Source organism: Pygocentrus nattereri, chromosome 6 (assembly GCF_015220715.1).
Source record: "Pygocentrus nattereri isolate fPygNat1 chromosome 6, fPygNat1.pri, whole genome shotgun sequence".
Classification (NCBI taxonomy): domain Eukaryota; kingdom Metazoa; phylum Chordata; class Actinopteri; order Characiformes; family Serrasalmidae; genus Pygocentrus; species Pygocentrus nattereri.
In genome coordinates this window covers 22,865,734-22,886,585 of record NC_051216.1, presented here as the reverse complement: position 1 = coordinate 22,886,585, position 20,852 = coordinate 22,865,734, and the positions used below count along the sequence as shown (strand labels likewise).

General features: G+C 38.1%; 1 protein-coding gene across 1 annotated transcript; it reads left to right on the top strand.

Annotated features, from left to right (window-relative positions):
- Window positions 1–244: 244 nt before the first annotated feature.
- LOC119263635 (myosin-IIIb-like) lies at window positions 245–20,190 on the top strand. The gene is made up of 9 exons (XM_037539611.1): window positions 245–720; window positions 3,227–3,263; window positions 4,286–4,339; window positions 12,444–12,627; window positions 14,692–14,826; window positions 15,884–15,988; window positions 17,019–17,118; window positions 17,914–17,990; window positions 20,041–20,190. The coding sequence occupies exons 1-9, from the start codon at window positions 579–581 to the stop codon at window positions 20,188–20,190; spliced, it is 984 nt and encodes a 327-aa protein (XP_037395508.1). The 5' UTR covers window positions 245–578.
- Window positions 20,191–20,852: the final 662 nt, after the last annotated feature.

Genomic DNA, 20,852 nt, shown 5'->3' with positions numbered 1-20,852 from the left:
TTTTTATATTATATTTAAGCTGAGGATGTCATATTTTCTATTCAATAAAATTTTCTATTAAAAAAATTACCCTAATGCAGAATTTTTTGTTGTGTTATTGATATTTTGTGTTAAGTATTATTTATTTGACTAAATGATTAATGGTCTGTAAAGGCCAGGCTGGCTCAGGAACCTGTGAGTAAAGCTAATTGGAATCTGTTTGTTTGGTTATTGTTATTTTACTGTGTTTTTGGTCCTCCATGATTTCAAAATGAACTTTGAATTATCATGGTTAATGCTGTAAAAGTGCTGTTGTCCTGTGTGACTTGGACTGTCGTTTGTCAGAGACGTGAAATATCACAGTCCTTTGAGATGACAAGATAACTATGTTTTGTGTTTGCTATTGTTTCCCATCCTTTTACATCCTGTTACGTCTGCAGGCTGCATTTTTCACTGGATCCAGTATGCACTATAAAGCTGGAGTAAGAAAGCAGTTCAGCTTTGCTGTCTGGCCTCCACTGCTGCAGTTTGCAGTGGCCTAGAAAGCAACCCTCTGTAAAAAGGAGCACACAAAGGCTGGTGCAGGGCCTTCAGTTCACATGACACATCTCATTAGTTCATCTAACTGGGAGATCCGAACAGCCTGCCAGTTTTCTGATTCTTATGATGCCATCTGCATGCTCTGGGAAAGGACGCTAAATGTCTGCGCTGGTAATGTGCAAGCCTGCTCGACAAACTACCGTAGGTACAATTATTAATTAAAACATTACTCTTTTAAAATAGAGCTGATCTCAGGCTACATTCTGAAAAGAAACATCTTTCAACGTCTGATAGTTATAGTTTTCTTTCCTTTGTTTCATTGTGCTTTAGCTTATTATTGGTGTTATTGTGGGTTTAAAGAAGGTGTTTTATGACATTGCTGTCAAAAGATCTTTTAAATGGTAAATAATATAATATAATTATAATATAATGCAGTTATTTTTACTTTTAATGTAAGATAATGTCAAGATATTGTATGGGGCATTTGATTATTCTATTCTGCATGAAATTTTCTATGAACACTGTGGTGTTTAAATGATATAGAAAAAAGAGTTTACTTGTGTTTTTTGGACAGTGACGACTTGTTAGATAAACTTGTTAGATGTTGTGCTGTAAAACAATGTTTGGTACTGTGCTATTATGATTGGTAGTAGTACAACCCCAATTCCATGAAGTTGGGACATTGTGTAAAACAAATAAAAACAGAATATGATGATTTGCAAATCCTTTTCAACCTATATTCAATTGAATACACTACAAAGACAAGATATTTAATGTTCAAACGGATAAACTTTGTTTTTTGCAAATATTCACTCATTTTGAATTTGATGCCTATAACACGTTCCAAAGAAGTTGGGACAGGGGCAACAAAAGACTGGGAAAGTTGAGGAATGCTCAAAAAACACCTGTTTGGAACATTCCACAGGTGAACAGGTTAATTGGTAACAGGTGAGTGTCATGAATGGGTATAAAGGGAGCATCCCTGAAAGGCTCAGTCGTTCACAAGCAAGGATGTGAACAACTGCGTGAGCAAATAGTCCAACAGTTTAAGAACAACGTTTCTCAAGATGCAAGGAATTTAGGGATTTCATCATCTACAGTCCACAATATCATCCAAAGATTCAGAGAATCTGGAGAAATCTCTGCAAGTAAGCGGCAAGGCAGAAAACCAACACTGAATGCCCGTGACCTTCGATCCCCTCAGGCAGCACTGCATTAAAAACCGACATCATTCTGTAACGGATATTACCACATGGGCTCAGGAACATTTCAGAAAACCATTGACAGTGAACACAGTTCGTCTCTCCATCTACAAGTTCAAGTTAAAACTCTGCCATGCAAAGCGAAAGCTATATATCAACAACACCCAGAAACGCCGCCAGCTTCTCTGGGCCTGAGCTCATCTGAGATGGACTGACGCAAAGTGGAAAAGTGTCCTGTGGTCTGACGAGTCCACATTTCAAATTGTTTTTGGAAATCATGGACGTCGTGTTCTCCGGGCCAAAGAGGAAAAGGACTGTCTGGATTGTTATCAGTGCAAAGTTCAAAAGCCAGCATCTCTGATGGTGTGGGGGTGTGTGTTAGTGCCCATGGCATGGGTAAATTGCACATCTGTGAAGGCACCATTAATGCTGAAAGGTACATACAGGTTTTGGAGCAACATATCCTGCCATCCAAGCAGCGTCTTTTTCAGGCCTCCCAGCTTATTTCAGCAAGACAATGCCAAACCACATTCTGCACGTGTTACAACAGCGTGGCTTCGTAGTAAAAGAGTGCGGGTACTAAACTGGCCCGCCTGCAGTCCAGACCTGTCTCCCATTGAAAATGTGTGGCGCTTTATGAAGCGCAAAATACGACAACGGAGACCCCGGACTGTTGAGCAACTGAAGTTGTACATCAAGCAAGAATGGGAAAGAATTCTACTTACAAAGCTTCAACAATTAGTATCCTCAGTTCCCAAACGCTTATTGAGTGTTGTTAAAAGGAAAGGTGATGTAACACGTGTTGCAGGCATTAAATTCAAAATGAGTGAATATTTGCAAAAAACCCAATAAAGTTTATCTGTTTGAACATTAAATATCTTGTCTTTGTAGTGTATTCAATTGAATATAGGTTGAAAAGGATTTGCAAATAATCGTATTCTGTTTTTATTTGTTTTACACAACGTCCCACTTCATTGGAATTTGGGTTGTATTAGTATTATCGTTGTTGTGTTTTATATGTAAGATAAGTGTCTTCATTGTTTTGTTCTGTAAAACTGTGTTTGGTATTGCACTGTGCTCTGAATTCAAATCGAGTGGGAGTTGCACTTCCTCTTAGACGGCAGCCACTTATCAAATTCCAGTTAATTATTAAGGCTGAGCCTAGGAAGCCTTCAAAATCACTTCGGCTATGGTAGGACTTGACTATGGCAGGTAAGTGTGTTCTGGTGAAAAGTACCGTTTCTGATAAACATCTCTCCTAACCAAATTTCAGATGTGTAATGGTGGAAGAAGTGAAAAGTGTATGTGTGTGGATGGATGCTTCGCTGTCCTCTAAGGTATTGCAGCTTATCAGACGTAACAGCCTCAGAGAATTGTCCGCTTATAGCTGCTGTAAGGAAGGGGATTTGCCTCTCAAATGAGCCCTGAAGCCAGTCGTATCTGTCTGCAGTAGCGTTCAGATGTTTGGGGCATGTGTTTAAAATGTCCTCTGCCTCTCTTTGCAGGAAATGGCAGTGGGAGAGTTGATGCAGTGAAGAATGGGTAAGGAGTCAGTTACACCATGTCACAGAAAACAGACTGCTGGCTGTTCATACATGCTTAGAAGAAAAGGAGTTTTGTGAAGATTCCTTTTCTAGCCTGAGAAAAATCTCATGGATATTTGAGATCTTTCAACTTCTTCCTTTTATTCCAACAGTATGTATTCATTTAAGTTTGCATACCAAATTATTAATGTTATCAAAAATGTTAATTATCAATGTTTGTACACCCTTATGAATAGTTCATTGTGTTTGTTGGTCTTTCAATTGTGATTTTCACTAAATCATAATTAGATGATTTGACTTGAAATGAAGTTATTTTCAGTCTGCCACGTTTTCACTAGCTAAATATTTTAGGACACTAGTGTTGTCCAAACCGAAAAGAGGGGGATGGGCAATATGGCAAAAATATATCACTGTGGTTAAGGCTATTTTTGGTTCATTTTTGGTTTAATATATCACTGTAGTTAAGGATATACACAATGCATATCATGATGTTTGAACAGAAAAAAATTTTTTACACCAAGCTATTTATGTAATCAGGTCAGTGTTTTAAGTGTTTCTTCACAACATGCTGGGAAAAGAGTACTCAGACATAATTTATCACAGTAATGATAAAATATTGTAATGATGGTCACCCCCTACTGATGAGCTTCCTTGATACAAACATTTCTGCTTCCCTCGTGAGCAGAATTAGACGGCAACTAGTGCCACTGTGCTGAGTAGAGCGCCTGCATTTGGGTTATGAGAGTATAAGTGTATTGTGATTGGGTGGGGCTTCGGGAGTGATGTGTCAGAGAGAAAGGGGGCTGCCTCAGAGGTCTGTTTGTGGGGGGGGGGGGTTTTGTTTTTTTATTCTATGTTCGGGGTGCACAGTGATCTGTCTGAGAGCATGTGTGTAGGATATATTTCTACCCTGTACTCAGGGTTATGGCTAACTCTGAGGGACGCTTGTGTGTATCCATGTGTTGGTAATGTTTGTGTGTCTGTCTGTGTGTGTATGTTTTGTTTTTCCTCCTCGCTCAGGGGGCTGGCTACCTCTGAGGGCAAAGAGTTTTACCATCTTCATGGCAGGATCTGGTGAGAGAGGAGAGCAGAGGCTGATATTCTTCACTGTGAACTAATGTGTTGCACAGCTGAAGAATAAACAGTAGCTCTGCACTGCAGTTATTAGCTGCCCTGTACAGTGTGATAAATCTCTGACCTTGCAGTGATTTAATCATAATATTTGATGACAGAATGATTCAGTGCATCATGAAACATCAGAATATGCCATGATTGGATTTAATTTGATCTTATTTGTGTACAGTAAAAAATGCTGCAATGTTTTAAAGTAGGTTAAACTGGCTGCTTTACACTTACATTTTTATTGATTGTATATAATCATTTAACTGTAATACTCTTGTTGTAGAAGCTCAACTTCTGGGGATGAACTAAAAAAATTAGGGCAGCCAGGTTACTTACGTGTTTAAGTTAAAACAATAAAGACTTTTTACTGTGCGTGAATCAGAATTATTATTTTAAAGGCCCATATCATGCAAAATTGAATTTCACTTCCCTTTTCTGGTTAAAAGAGTTGGATGTAGTTTGTAAACATTGTTTCAAAATTGTTTTATTCATTTCTCTGTCCATACTGTCCATATGCAGAAAGCAAGCTGCAAAAGTATCCCATTTTAATCCACTGATTTTGTGATGTGACAAAACCAGCACATTTGCATATACCCACCTATTCAGCCTACAGCTGAATAGCCCCACCCATGCAAGTTATTATGAGTGTTTCAGCTTGGACTGTTTGGCACTATATAGGACTGCCAGTCAGAACAGAGTTCATTTGGGAATTATTAAAGTCAGAGTAAGAAAGACTGTTTAAGTGTAGTGGATGCAGAGGTTGAAAATTAATTGTGTAAAAATGAATTTAAAAATTGTAGGATATGGGTCCTTTAAATAATATGGATCCACATACTCAAATATGATTGGAGACTGGGCAGTAATGCAATATAAACGGTAAAAACAGCATGCCACCCTTTTTATTTTTGTACTTGAAAATAACCAAAGAAACTTATTTTGCACTCCACCAAAAAAGGCCCAGCATATTTTATTGAATAATATTGTTTCTAACATAAGAAAACTGATTTGAATCACCACTGTCTTTATTGGATGTCAGTCTAAATGTAACCTGAGCTATAATTATTTAAATATTTCTATAATAAATGATTAATTGTAGGATGAGTTGTTCTCAAAGGCACTTTAAGCAATATATTTAAAGATGAGCTGATTTGTAGCTGTGTGCGTGAGAAGGTCTGCACCTGGTTGTAGAGAGAGACAGAGAGGGCATGGATCTGATTACATCACAGCAGGGGGGGACAGAGCAGAGTCCCGAATTCCCCTCACATCCCCCTAACAGGATTACTCAGGAGAGAACTGGATGTTTTTGCTGTGGTGTAGCCAGGCCTTGCTGACAGGAAGTGTGCTGAGTAGTCAGTATTGAGAAGTATGGCTGATTTTTTGTTAAATCACACTCTTGAGACTTCTTCTGCCTGTCTCTCTTTGCCACATAATGAGTGCTGGGCCCCTGAGTCTCCCTCTAAAGACCCCATGGGTTCATACTATTACATACTTTGTTGTCAGAAGCTTGTATTTTTTTAATGCTTCATGAATCTATGCTGAAGAATGTTTTTCCTTTTAGAAGGATAGATTGTAGTTATATAGTGGACATTTGTTAGTTTGCATAGAGTATATTGAACCAAGATTTAAATAGCATTGCAGACTCTGACTGGTCAGTTGTGGTTGAGCCAGACCTGAGCTTCATTTTCCTCTTTATCGCTCTCTGAATGAAGCATTCCCACCTGTTTTATTCATGTGTTCTCACCCTGTTGTCATCATCAGTATTGCAGTGTAAGACTGACACAGTAATGTAAGCTCTCTCTCGTGCTGTCTCTCTCTCTCTCTCTCTGATATCATCTTGCTTCACACACAGTCACCTCTCAATGAGGTGGGGAGAGAATGTAGTGAACAGTAGAAGTGGAGTATGAAATAGTGAATGACAGCTGTTTTGGGAAGTATATTGGGCAGCACTGTTGTTTTTACCCTGGTCCTTTTCCACCTGTTCTTCATTCTCCATAGATACTCACCATGGCTCTGAAACCATAGCAACATGCCGACTGTTTACTGTGGTAACAGAACAGTGCTGGGTTCATGTGTGTCAGGGCTTACAGGTATGGATTTGCCTTTGCAGTTAGAAGGACACCTGTGCAATTAACCTGAAATGACTGAGGGAAAAGTGGAACCTAGATATGTATCATTCTGAGACTAAGTGTTTAGTTATTAGTTTGGTAAGAGAGAACTTGATTCGTGATTCATGGCTTTTTGCTGATGACTTAACATGACATCTGCAAATAAGGGCTTTTAACTAAGAGTTCTATGCAGCTTATCTCACTGTTAGTCAGTGTGATGCTTTATTCCACATGCTACTTTATACTTGTTTTCTGTAGTTTTCTTTTCCACACGGAGAGAAATACTTACAATTAGAGTTGAACATGAACATAAAGTTCTTTTGTGATAGCTGTTTATGATGGCATGTTACCAGCAACATGTTGTAAACAACGCTGTGTGTGTGTGTGTGTGTGTGTGTGTGTGTGTGTGTGTGTGTGTGTGTGTTTTTGATTTATAAAGGTCATTATAAAGGTCATAGTGTTATAAGTATTATTAGTAGTTTTATTAGCATTTTTATCTTTATTATTTTACATTGTTTAAAATGTCAAATGCAAACCAATTATTGTTTAGTTACTGAGATTAAGGTTACTGTTAGGTTAAGGATTACAATGAGAAAAATCGTATACATGTTGATCAAATTACACTTTGTTCATTTTCTAAGTGAAAATAAGTAAACATCGTCCACAGAGAACATGCTTTTTTAGGGCACAATTTCTATTTATTATAATATTAAATGTGCAATAACATTTATACACCTTGCTTTATTTTTCCCCAAAATTCAGCAATTAAACAGTAATTGTGTATTAAAATGTACAAAAATGTGTTCTCTGTAGAGAGTGTGTGTGGATGGGTGGGTGGACATTTATGACCACTCGTCCTGCCACTGTATATAAACAAACCCGTGTCTGTTTAAGTAACCCGAGTGTTTAATATTGAGCTGCTTTATGACTGGCTACATCTTGCTTTTGAATATTTAAAACTAGATCACATTGCAGATTACAACCTAATAAACTATTCATGAAAGCTGATTAGCATGATTTAGACCAGGATACATTTGCACCTTAGATACACACACATTCGTTTCAGCAACGTGCTAAGAAGGTACCTGACACACGAGGTATGTTGTCTTCCTTTCCCTTTCTTTTAATTGCACAATTACAGTGAATAAGAAAATAAAATAAAGAGATCAGTTATTCATTAAAATGTAATATTTATTAAATTTCTTTATGACTTTTCTTTGTGGTGGGTGATGTACTCAGACTTTTTGATGTGCTTGTGTGGGACCTCCTTTCATATTTAACATATTGCATTTGGTTTTCCCGTTATTGATTGTTCACTGTTTATGAGTACAATGTTTCAGTTTTACAGAGTACACAGTATGACATTAAATAATGAGGGGAAACTCTAGGAAAAGTTAGTTTTACTTTGAAAATTCTTCTGGTAGCTTAGTGTTTCAGCAAATGAATGTATGAATGAACTGTTAGCTCAACTATAAGTAGGTTATTGTTGTTCTAGTTTATAAGGCCATGAGTGGGGCTGTCTGGGGAGTGGGTGAAAGTTAATATGGGTGTATCAGATTATGTCAGCCACTGTGGTCATACAAATGCTGCTAGCAACGCGACCCTCCGGCAGGGATGCCTCAGTGACCAAGCTCAATGTTCTGAACATGTATTTATTTACACTACTATGAAAAGTTTTAGCCACCTGAGAGAATTCTATTTGAAAAAGCAGTCTAATTGGGCAATACCCATTTATTTGCTCAAAAACATCCATCCATCCATCCATCCATCCATCCATCCATCCATCCATCCATCCATCCATCCATTTTCTAAGCCACTTCTCCGTCAGGGTCGCGGGGGGGTTCTGGAGCCTATCCATATGATTGTATGTATGTTAGTGTATAAACTTCAACATTTCCAAGCCTCTCCTCGTGGGAGCCTTTTATTATTTATAGTTGTAATCCAATATCTAGTTATGTTATGGCAAATGTTTGTTTCCAGCTAAAAATGAACCCATCTGAGTCATCAGTCACAAGTCCAAGCGCACTTAGCATGTCCCTCCCAGCAAATAAATGAGTGCTATGAAATATCCATCCACTGCTGCAAAACAGCAGCCATTACTCAGTCCACCCTCCACTGCGATTTATAACTCTGCCAGGCCCAAAGGCCTCACTGACCCAGCATCATTTACCTTTTCCACTTCAACCTGAGACCCAAATAAATGCAGCTCTAATGGTGGGTCATGTATGACTGCACACATACATCAAATGTATCTGAGAATGCAGCTTCAAATGTTTTTGCAGCATCATCTTAGAACTCCTCCACAGAACTGAGAGAGAAATGTTAAATGTGCATAGTTGTCATCACAGTCTCAGAGTGTGTTGTGTGATCTAGGATCAGTCACATTAGTCCAGTGGTCCACACGATATTCTTAGCCTGTAAAGGACACAACCTCAACCTTGTCCTCATCTGGCTGATAGCGTCTTATCCCATAATATGTTCGTTTTAAGTAACATGGTGTTTTGACTGTGTGTAGGGAAACACTAGTGGTCTACCCTGTGGTTTCAAGCGGGCTAAGTTAGTGTAGTTAATCGTTGAGAGTAGCGTTTTTATGAACCTGCATTACTGTTCATGGGTGTAGCCAGAACTCTTCACAATGGTGTGTCATGGTTAACCACAGTATTTTTCCCATTTGGAAAACAATGTATGGAAATATATTTGTATATACTTAAAATCCAGTCCAAATGCATTGCATACTATAATGAATGTCAGAAAATATTGCCATATTAACCAAATATATTTTATATACTGCACAATACACATAGAAAAATAAATCTATGTAAAAGTATTTATCAAATACATTTGAAAATGTATGAAAATAGCCAAAATACTTTCTAATGCACTTTACAGCTAATTTATAGCTTTACTACACCTGTGGCAATGAGACTAAATGAAACATCTGAATTTTACAGTATGCGCATACTCAGTAGGACCTGACGATGAGTAGGATAAATTATTGGAACAAAAGCTGGGGTGGTTGTATCTATTTGTAGTTTGTCAGCCTTCTTCAAGGGTGACCAGAAAAATATTAAGAGATGAAAACCACTTTCAGTCTGGTCATGTTGAGCAGTGTAACCTGACTGCAGGTCAGCTAGTAGGGCTACCACATTTGTAAAGCATGCTGGTTTGCATAACTGTTTAAAGAGGCTGCCAGTCTAATGATGTCAATTCAGTGCACATTAGCTCAAAGGCACAACATTACATTGCTAATGATTTAAATATGATACTGAGAAACAGCTATGCAAAATAAAGCTGTTGAAATTGTTTGCCCCAGTAGCATGTTGCTTATTTAGCAGCTTTGCAACTACCTAACATTTCCTAGGCTAACTAAGCAACTGGCTGTGTTAAAGCATCAGCTGAAAGTACACAAAGGGCTGTGGTATCATTTCATAGTGAAGTTTATGGTTGTGTTATCTGTGTCTTCCCCCCCCCGTAATGTGTGTGTGTTATTACTGGTTTATCATAAACCAAAAAGAATGTAATTTTTTTTAAACCAGTAGATTTTGTTATTGTCCTCAAGACTGCTATATGGAAATGTACTCTCTTCTGATTGGCTACTCTGTATTATGCCTTATTCAGAAACATTCTTATGTCTGTGTGGTGTGGTGCTTAACTGCTGCAAATGGATAGAAATGATTTTGTTTTCATGACATTACTGCATTATAATTTCCATATATGTATCAATGTTTACACATGTACATCAACCTCTTTTTTTCCATAAAGAGATTTTTTTATGAGCCTTTTAAAATATTAACTGAAAATGTATCAGAAAAATGTAAGTGATTAAAAACTTTTTACCAGACCCTGGGGGCATAATGAGGCTAGCCTGTGTCACATGCCTCAAATATGTTGTTGTGGACCATTGCGTTACTGGGATCTTAAGGGCTCTGGTGAAATTAAATAAACAAATGAATGAATTAATTTATTTATTAATATACAGGGTCCAATCAAGACATGGGGGACCCAGTCAGGATACCACTGCTGTGTTTTGAAAAGTATTATTATTATTTTTTTTTTTAACCATCTCAAGTCATGCAAAGCTAATTCCTGCACCCAATCTGACCCTCTTCTGGTGGAGGCCCTGTCCCACTTGGCATTTAGTGCGCTTCGTTAGTCATTACCTTGGTGACAGGACAGGCCCCAGTCCCTATAGGCTCTGCCACAAACCGTCTCTGTGCTTAATGCAGTGATGTGGCTCTGAAGTGGTGGCTATGAGGCAGCATCAAGAAAAAGTTTTGTACATCCTGCAGGCTGTGATAAATAGTGTGCTCAGATCCCGCGACATCGCAGAGTTAATCTCCCCTAAATCCAATAGTGTTGAGCAGATTGTGGACTTCTTAGTGCCCAGAGACAGGAAAGTGCTCTGCGTGTCCACTTACTGTTTTCCCTAGGTCTCTGCTCCTTACTGGCTCTTCTCTCCTGTGAGACGAACTTTGTTTCGCTTTTTTTGCCTGCTATGATCACCTGAAATTTTTTTTCATTTTGAGTGTTTTGCCATTGAAAGCAATGAGTCATAGCAAGATCTTGTTCTCCATGTGAGTACCTGTATGTTGTTTGTGTTACTATTTGCATTTTGCTCTAGATTTAAGCCTGTTAAGTGTCTCTGCTGGCAATCAGAGGGAGGTAGACAAAGCCACAGAGCTTCAGCAGTCATCTGAGCCATATGCTCCTGCCTGCGGCTGAGTTGACATCAGCCTCTGGCTCAGAGTGTTTCATGTCCTCTCACAGTCTTTTTACAGAGGGAGAAAGAGAGGGGAAGAGAGTAGGTTAGTGCATGTGCATTATCATTAGTCTTATGATATTGCATAATAGTGAGGTTGTGTAAGTGGATTCATAGACTAAAGAACTGATGTAAATTTGTGGCAGAAAACCTGCAGTAATCTGCTGTATCCCTTACATACTGCAGATTGATATAAAGAATGGTTATTTCTGGGTTAAAAAGCAGAAGAAATTAAAATGTTGGATTTTACAGTAATTAGCTGTTATTTGCCATGCATATTGGGAACGCTACCAGTACTTGGAGTCTTGTGCAGCTGGTTGCGGAGTATTGTAGTGCGGAGGATGGAGCATCTCGGCATTCTTTGCAGTTTTGTCATTTTGTTTTGTTCATTTGGCTTGTATGTGTTCTTTGTGTGGTTAATCTGTGGTTACATTTTTTAAACATTACTTCAACCCTAAAGATACATTTGAATGCATTTTACATGCTTTGGTATTCCAACCATGTTGTTGTTCTGTGGTTCAGTTAACTACACTCTTTAAAAAGATGGTTCTTCAAGGGTTAATAGTAAAGGCAATGGTTCTATTTAGAACAATGAGCTCTATATAGAGCCATTTCATGCTTAAATGGTACTTTGCATGGTGAAATGATTTTTCATGCAGAGAATATGCTGTATTTGATTATATGTAACCCCAAAAAGAGTTCTTTTGTTGTTAGAACTATTGACATTGTAACAATAAAATAACTTTTTGGTGCCATGTAGAACCATTTTCAAAAAGATTCTATATGGAACCCTTTACAGCACATTCTCCATCAATCCACAACATTATTACCAGTAAATTACTGTGATTTCATGTGGATTTATTTTACAGTGTAATGTGCAGTCATAGCATTAGACTGTTTTTGTGAGTTTACAGGCACATATCATGACAGATAAAGAAGATGCTTGTAACTCTATTGTTTTTTTTCCATATCACTTGAACATCTTTAATATTATGTGAAATATGTGCTGAAATATGTTACTGTTTTATAGACGCAAGGTTCATTTCATAGAGCTTGTCTGAAAGCTTGCAGCATGTTATGTTCTGGCTGGATTTGATGAAAAAATGACTCGGCTATGAACAGCTTGGTGTGAAAAGTGAGTGGTGCTCAGACTGGACTTGTGGTATGATTTTTGTATGTGCGCTGTGTTTAGGAGGTCACTGTATGGACTGTATCCCTACAAGTCAAGCATGATTGGGCTGGAGGCACTGGCTGACCCCTCAGATGACTGGGACATTGTGGAGACCATTGGAAAGGGAACCTATGGCAAGGTGTACAGAGTCATCAACAAGAAGGATGGAAGTCAAGCAGCTGTGAAAATCCTGGATCCCATTAATGTGAGTCTTTGTTAGACTGGATAGATTTTGGGAACAGCCACGATGGCTTCATCCATTTCTTTCTGTAAAGACATGGAAACTGTGATATCCATGCGCTGTGATTATTATTGCCCTAAGTCTTACTCACTTATGCAGTTCAGAGAAGCCAAAGAACTTCTTTATTAACACTCAGTAAGTAATTGTGAGTTATTATGCTTCGCAAATGATAAGCTGCTTTGAGTAGAAAAATGAGCTCAGACTTCAAGCACGCCACATTTAAGGCCTTTGCAATCACCACCGAAGTCTTCAATAGAAGAGCCAAGGCAGAAAACAAAGTCTTCAATGCTTTGTTTGCTTTTTGCTCTGCTCTGTCTGGCTTATCTCAGAATTCCAGTCACACAAACACAGTAAGTAGATGCTGTATTTCTATTCTGACGTTTTTTGCTTGCTGAGTTCTTCGTATCCATGGCATTTAGTCACTACCTTCATGCTGTCGACTAAATCTTGCGCTTGTCAATCTTTCTTTCTCTTGCTCTCGTTCCCTGCTGAGGTGCTGTAAAGAGTTTAGAGGGTGTCTGTGATGTGTGCCAGCAGTACAATAGCTCTGTCCAAACCCCCATAACCCCTTGTTGCAATGCAAGGGAGCTGAAGCCACATCTGCTGAACGCTGCTCTTATTGATTGCACCTCTGATTCAGTCACTCACACTCATTTAGTCCTTCATACATACTGCCTAGTCAATTAGTCATACATTCATATTCATAACCCACATGTACAGAGAGATATAGTTTATTTGAATGTAATTCATAATATTTATGATGGCATTTTCATTTTGAAATAGAAAAACTAAATGATTATTAGTATAATAGCTTGTTAGTAATTTAGTTATGAGTGAATTTTCTTTTTTCTGGTTGTTCGTAATCCAAACCAAATGTTAGGGATGCACTGATAAAGAATTTCTGGGCTGATATGAAACCCAACACGTTATTATGACCAACACCAGTTTTTACTGGTTTTGCATTTTAAAGTCAATCTGAAATCAAAATGAACTTGTTAGTTCATGTCCCTGCTCATATGAAGCAGGTTCATCATATGAAACCATTTAAAAGACAAAAGTTTTGTTTTCCTGTATTCATCACAATCAAAATATAGTGGTTTTTACCCGCTTTTAAAACATCTTCTCATGTTTGATCATGTTATTGTTCACTATCTGGTGGGGAGCAAAAATCCAAAAAGGTACAATAATATCCAGACAGGTCATGTTTCACCTGCTTTTCCACTTCCTCACCATTTTTTTGACGAAAGTACATCACGGTATGGAATAAATCCACATATGAAGTGCAGTGTGTATAAATTAAAATTCTAAAATGAGTCAAATTTTAAATAGCCATGGCACAGACACATCAGACATTTTTTAGAGAGTTATAAGTATTTTTACCTTCTTTTACATAAATATTTTGCTTTTTTTGTTTAGTACTCTTATGTAAACTGACTCATATCAGTGAATGTAACAGTGAGAGTCTTTCATAAGGACTCTTACTGTAGCACCACCAGTGGTGCACTTTATATATACCACTGATCACCAACCCTCCTTCTGGAGATCCACTTTCTAGCAGAGCTTTCTTCCAAGCTGAATCTCACATGCTGCATCACTGTTGCTGAACACTGCTGCATCTGCCAAACAAGAACTTCAAAAGACATTAGACATCTTGGAACACCGCTTATCTTCTGGTCCAGGGTTGGTGACCACTGATTTATACAGTCATTGTTATGGAATCGCACCCTGTTCTCTTGTGTGTGGGAGAGGGATGTTATCCACTATGCTTTTTGTTTGTGCAAGTTTAAAAGATGGTTTATGGTCACCACTACTGAGTACAAGTGTCAGTATATGCTTGAGTTAAAAATAATGCTCTAAATTTTTGCTGTAGTTCCAATATTGATATATAACACTATAAAATTTCCCATTTATTAGCAAATAATTTGAGTTACTGTGCACCCTGACAAAGTATAATTTTAATCATTCTTGCATATGAACCCCAACGTAAGAGCATGAAGGTTCATTGTGCATTTTGGCATCTCTCTGCAGGATGTCGATGAAGAGATTGAGGCAGAGTACAACATCCTGCGCACTCTCTCCAACCATCCTAATGTAGTGAAGTTTTTTGGTATGTTCTACAAGGCTGACGAGCTCTCTGGAGGACAGCTGTGGCTGGTGCTGGAGGTGAGTCATCTTTTTTCTTTCTTTTTTTCCCCTCTGTCCAAAAAATTAAAGCATCTGCAACCGTTTTTCAAATATACTCCTACAATTGTACGCAAAAGATCTGGTCAAATTACATTTTGTTGATTTTTCCAAATGAGAATAAGTTCTCACATACTCATCAGAAAACACAATTTTAATGCACAATTACTGTTTATTTGCTGTTTGTTCACTGTACTGTACTTCAGTTTAACATTTTGGGACAAAAATGAAACATGAAATGTAGCCTGTGCAAACACAATATATGCTCCATTCTCTCCAGAAGAAATAATCATTTATTTCACTTATAACATAAACACTAAACCACGGTGCCCAAACTTTTGCACATTTTATTCAGTCCACAAGGCACTTGGTGCACTTTGTAGTTGTATGACTACTTACTGTCGTCCATTTGTTTCTCTGCATAATTTGTTAGCTTCCTTTTACCCTGTTCTTCAAAGTTTACAACCCCCTTAGGACCACCATAGAGCAGGTACTATTTGGGTGGTGGGTCATTGTCAGCAATGCAGTGACACTGAAATGGTGGTAGTGTGTTAGTGTGTGTTGCACTGGTATGAGTGGATCAGACACGGCAGTGCTGCAGTTTTTAAACACTGTGTCCACTCACTGCCCACTCTTTTAGACACTCCTACCTTGTTGGTCCACCTTGTAGATATAAAGTTACAGATGATAGCTCGTCTGCTGCTGCACAGTTTGTGATCCATTAGCCCTTCATAAGTGGTCAGATTTTGGCTACAGGATGTTTAAAATCTTCAGCAGCACCAAGCCACTCTATAATGATGAGAATTTCTAATAATAATAATAATAATAATAATAATAATTAGGGGCTAAAACTTATGCAGGCCTATAATCTCTAATTGTAGAACTACAAAATTCTAAATTCGCCTATATGTGAACCCGATTAAATGGACATTAATTAATTAATTAATTAATGGTCTGTGATTTCAGGGAATATATAACATGTGTGCGTGTGTGTTATAAATCATGAAGCAGGAAGTCTCTCTCTGTCTGCCTCTCTCAGCTGTGTAATGGGGGTTCAGTAACAGACCTGATAAAGGGTTTGCTGATGAGGGGGAAACGTCTGGAGGAGCCTGTCATCTCTTACGTCCTCTGTGGTGCGCTATTGGTAAGACATAAACACACACACATACACTGCTAAGCTAATCTTCCAACGCCAGCACAGTGGAGGGGGGCTGGCTCAGCAGTCTGCCAGGAGCACAGTGCTTATTTTGGATCACAATGGAAAGGCTAGAAGGGCAGATGCTGTTGTAGAGCAAGAAGAAAGCATTATGAGGCAGCTGAAGAGCAAGATGAAACTGTTCTCTGGCCCAGCAGCTCGCAAAACTTTTCAGGTTTAATAAGGCCCATGTAAGCTCAAAGACCTTTCTACCTTTCAGCTTCTACTGATAACCCTTAAACCCATCCTTTTAGCCCATAAAACTTCCTTTTAGCCTTATTTAATTTAAATTTGAGGCTACTACAACTTAATGCAATATTCTGTGCTCTTAACAACTGCAAGGACTTCAACTTCTTGCTCTTATAACTTACATACATAACTCACAAATTAGTAGCTACTAAATAATTCATAGTTGTTAGAGCAAAAACCCTTGAGATTAGTTGTTGAGTAATAAATAGAAAGTAATTCTTAGACACTGTGACTTACTGCTGTTTTACTGCTACTACTTAAATGTAAATATTCGGTTTGTTGTTAGTCATTATCTGGTTACATAAGGACATGTGTAAATATTCAGTATACATTCTGTATTGAATGTGAATTTTTGCCTTTATTTTATTTTGATTTTAATACACGACAGACATGTAAAGAATGTTTGTTTTCCCTATTTTTTTTTTTTTTTGAATCCACACTTTTGGCAGAATTTCCAAATAATTTAAGAATATTTAATAGTAGGAGTTCAAGAGAATTTGGAAAATAGTGAAGTACATTTTAATGATGCCATTTTAATGATTTTGCTACATAAAAACCGCACAGATGTCCTATATCATAGAACAAAATAATTTACAAGATAAATGCAGAATGTGAGTCCTTCAATATCAAATCAAATAAAATCGTTAAGGGTATAAGGATTCTGATTTATTTAACATGCATGGTCATAACCCATACTTCTTTTCCCCACATTTCCACTCTTTCGTTCTAGGGCCTGCAGCATCTGCACAACAACAGAATCATCCATCGTGACGTCAAGGGGAACAACATCCTGCTCACCACAGATGGAGGAGTCAAGCTGGTGGACTTTGGTAATGGCTGTGTCTGTTTCACTGTGTGCTGACAGCTATGGAGCCTCAGGCATAGTGTTACTGTTCACCCAGACAGGCTGACTGAATGTCTATAGGAGTCCCTGCAGTCCTGCAGAGGGTTCTGCTGTACAGCATATAAGCCTGTATTAACCAGCACAGTGATTATGGACAGCTCATGTAAAATTCTATGATGCTTATCGATAAATTAAGTGTTGCATAATTAAACAAAGACTTTGAAATCTCTTGGGTTTTGTACTGCCTACTGCATGTGCAGTGCCAACCCTAACACAGGATTAAACTGTTATGGCTAATTTTAATAGTGGTATTCTGCATTTAGCATATAAACTGTGTGTATAGAGAGAGGGATGGATGTGGGGTAAATGACTCTGGCTTGCCTGAGGCATGTTTTTCTCTTTGTGTGAGGAGGGAAGTGGAACCCTGCAGGGAGACAAAGCTGCTCCATTTCATTACAAACGGTGGCAATGATTATAATAGTCATTGCTGGTTCATTGGGCCATGACCTGGTGCCATATCAAATTATGTGCCACCTTTTAAAAGATACGAATATCTGTGTAGCTGTTTATGATATTAATTCTTTCATAAAAGTTATTAGTAGCTGTGACAACTGCTGATATAATGCAGTTCATTATTTTTTTAATTGTCTTTATGGCATGTTGTTGGTTTATGCAAAGGTTAAATGGAGGTTGGGGAAAAAAATTTAAATGTATGACACAACTTTCCCGTCGAATCTCATTTTCATAATATGAGCCTTATTGTGGACTATGTCTGTTCCAGGTGTTTCAGCTCAGCTGACGAGCGCACGCTTGCGCAGAAACACTTCTGTGGGAACGCCTTTTTGGATGGCTCCTGAGGTCTGTCTCTCTCTCTCTCTCTCTCTCTCTCTCTCTCTCTCTCTCTCTCTCTCTCTGTCTCTGTCTCTGTCTCTGTCTCTCTCTCTCTCTCTCTCTCTCTCTCTCTGCTGTGCTATTTCTTTTCTGTTTACATATACACATATTTTCCATACTGCTATTACAATATAGCAATAGTAATATCTACAATAAAATCTATTTCCTGATGGACTTTTAATGCTGCCTTTCATTATCAGCATTAGATTAGTATATTGCTTAATGCAGTAAGGCTGAATTAAGGCTGGGCGACATGAGAATATGCATCATTCTCGTGGTAAGTTACATTATTGTCATGTTAAGCTTTTCTGAGCACATCATGAATATCTCCAGTACTTAAAAACACCCTTCAACTGCATGTTGCATTACATTGTGCACATAATTAGTCCAGTATATGAAGTGGTAAATACAAATAATTGGATTCATAGTTTTCAATAGTATTGATGGTGGTAAGATCTAGTCAATCATTTTTGTATTTTGAATTAAATACGTTGTTGCAGTACTGGAGTGGTTCATGGGGGGTGTCAAGAAAATTCCAGGTGGGCTGGTAGGGTTTTGGGCCAGTTACTATGGACCTACAACATTACATTCATGAAAATACCTCACTATAGCCGACCCACATTTAATTTACACGCACAAACGCAAGAACACACTAACAAACTTTTAATGGCAAAACTAATTTTACTAATATTCTAACTACTAATTTTTTGGGGATTGATTTAGAGAGGTCCACTTGCAGCCCCATCCTGGAATAGTCCAGCCATATATGTTTGTTAATGTATTTTATAAAGTGGGTTATCCTGTTTAAATTCAGTGTCAGGCGAATATGAATCTGAGGGTGGTTGACAGTACAGTGTGCATTAGTTTTTGTCTTGTCAAACGATGAATCGAGCCTCGTACGTGAATCATGTGAGGATAGACATCAGACATCAGCAGCAAAATGTACAAAGGCAAAAGCACATGAAAACAATGCAGTGAAATCCTCTGAATGTGTGTGTGTGTGTATGTGCATATATATATATATATATATATATATATATATATATATATATATATATATATATATATATATATATATATATATATAATATCTGAGCTGAGTGCAAAATATGTGAAATATGAAATTTATTTTTACAGCATTTAACTGTATTGGTTATGTTTTGTGTAACATATGAACTTTTTCAGCTTTGATTTGGTTTTATTTATCTTACTATAGCAAATTGGCAATATAGATCAAATGCTTAGATGATCAGATTTTATAGCAAAGTAGTTAGCAAACCTATTTTCAACACAGTGGTTATCCAGCCAACGCCCTTCTCTGCTAGTCAATGATTTCTTTTTTTTTTGGGGGGGGGGACATGTAAGTATGCATGTTTGTGTTTTCCCCCAGGTAAATTCTAATTAAGTGTGTATGTAACCTAACATTGCTGTTCTTGCTGTTCGTACTCTTGCTCGGCATTGGGGTGTGTGTGTGTGTGTGTGCATGTGTGTGTACGTGCATGTCTGTCTGCGCGCCCTCTTAAGTGTGTCTCCCATGTGTGAGTGTGTTGGAGGTCACGTGAAGGTTAATAGCTGAGAGCCAGTTTCCCCCGTCTTGTGTTATTCTGAATTGAAGCGAGATGATTGGGCTAGAGGGGGTTCGCCCTTCAGGCCAATTAGAATTCAGTCTGAAGGAGCTGCTCTACTGTTTGATGATTGGTCACGCTGGAGAGTGGCATAAACCCTGAAAGAAGAAAAAACTGCACAGTTAATATGCCAACAGTAATGATTTACATATATATCATATTTCTTATGTCAAGTAAAATCATCTCGGTGTAATAAATCATGGATTAGACTTCATAATGCCTCAAGTACACAGTAAATATTGTAATTATGTTAATATGCATTGTGTATACTAAGGCTGAGTACGTAGGACAGCTTTAGTTCACCATAGTACTATACTGAGGTATAAACCCTGAGGATATGAATGGAGGTATGTTTATGGAACTGTTCTGTGTATCTCTGTGCTTGTCTGCAGGTGATAGCGTGTGAGCAGCAGTTTGACTACTCATACGATGCCCGCTGTGATGTCTGGTCTCTGGGTATCACCGCTATAGAGCTGGCTGATGGAGATCCACCTTTGTCTGAGATGCATCCTGTAAAAGCTCTGTTCAAAATACCACGGTGAGACACCAGAGGGCACCACGCACACATCCTAAAAACAGAGAGAAAAGTGTAGAGAGGGAAACTGAGGAGAATATAGAGATAGAAAAAAAAAAGAGAGAGAGTGTGGTAGATTGAAAGCTATGTTTATATTAGAAGAGAAATAGAAAAGAAAGGAAGATAGACAGGCCTGTTCTCCTCAAGCTTGCCCTCTCTGCTTTGAGAAGAATAATGCACCCTGAGGAGAGCAGAGTATTCCACTGTGCTGAGAGTTAAACACTGCTGTCTATCACAAAAATGCGCCATGATATCATAAAAGCTGTTCTTGTTCATAATAATGAGGAACAATTGTTTTGAAGAAAGCTATTCAAATGTCTCATTCAGCCCCAAAGAAGATTTCACTGTGTTGGATTTTTCTTGGCTGTCTTCTTTGCCACACTGAAGGTTTTCCTTGTCAAATTTCCACTTTTGCATCCCATGATTAAATCTCAATGAAGTACATTCAGCTTGACATTTTTACGCTTTTTTCCCCAACATAATCAGGTAATCTGTGCCGACATGGTATTCTGATTAACGATTATTTGAGTGCTTTGATGGTGGAAGCGTTTGACCTTCTGTCATCAGTACAATCACACCATTATCTCCCACAATGCAGTGTGGCTTTGCCCTCTGATTGCAATTTGCATG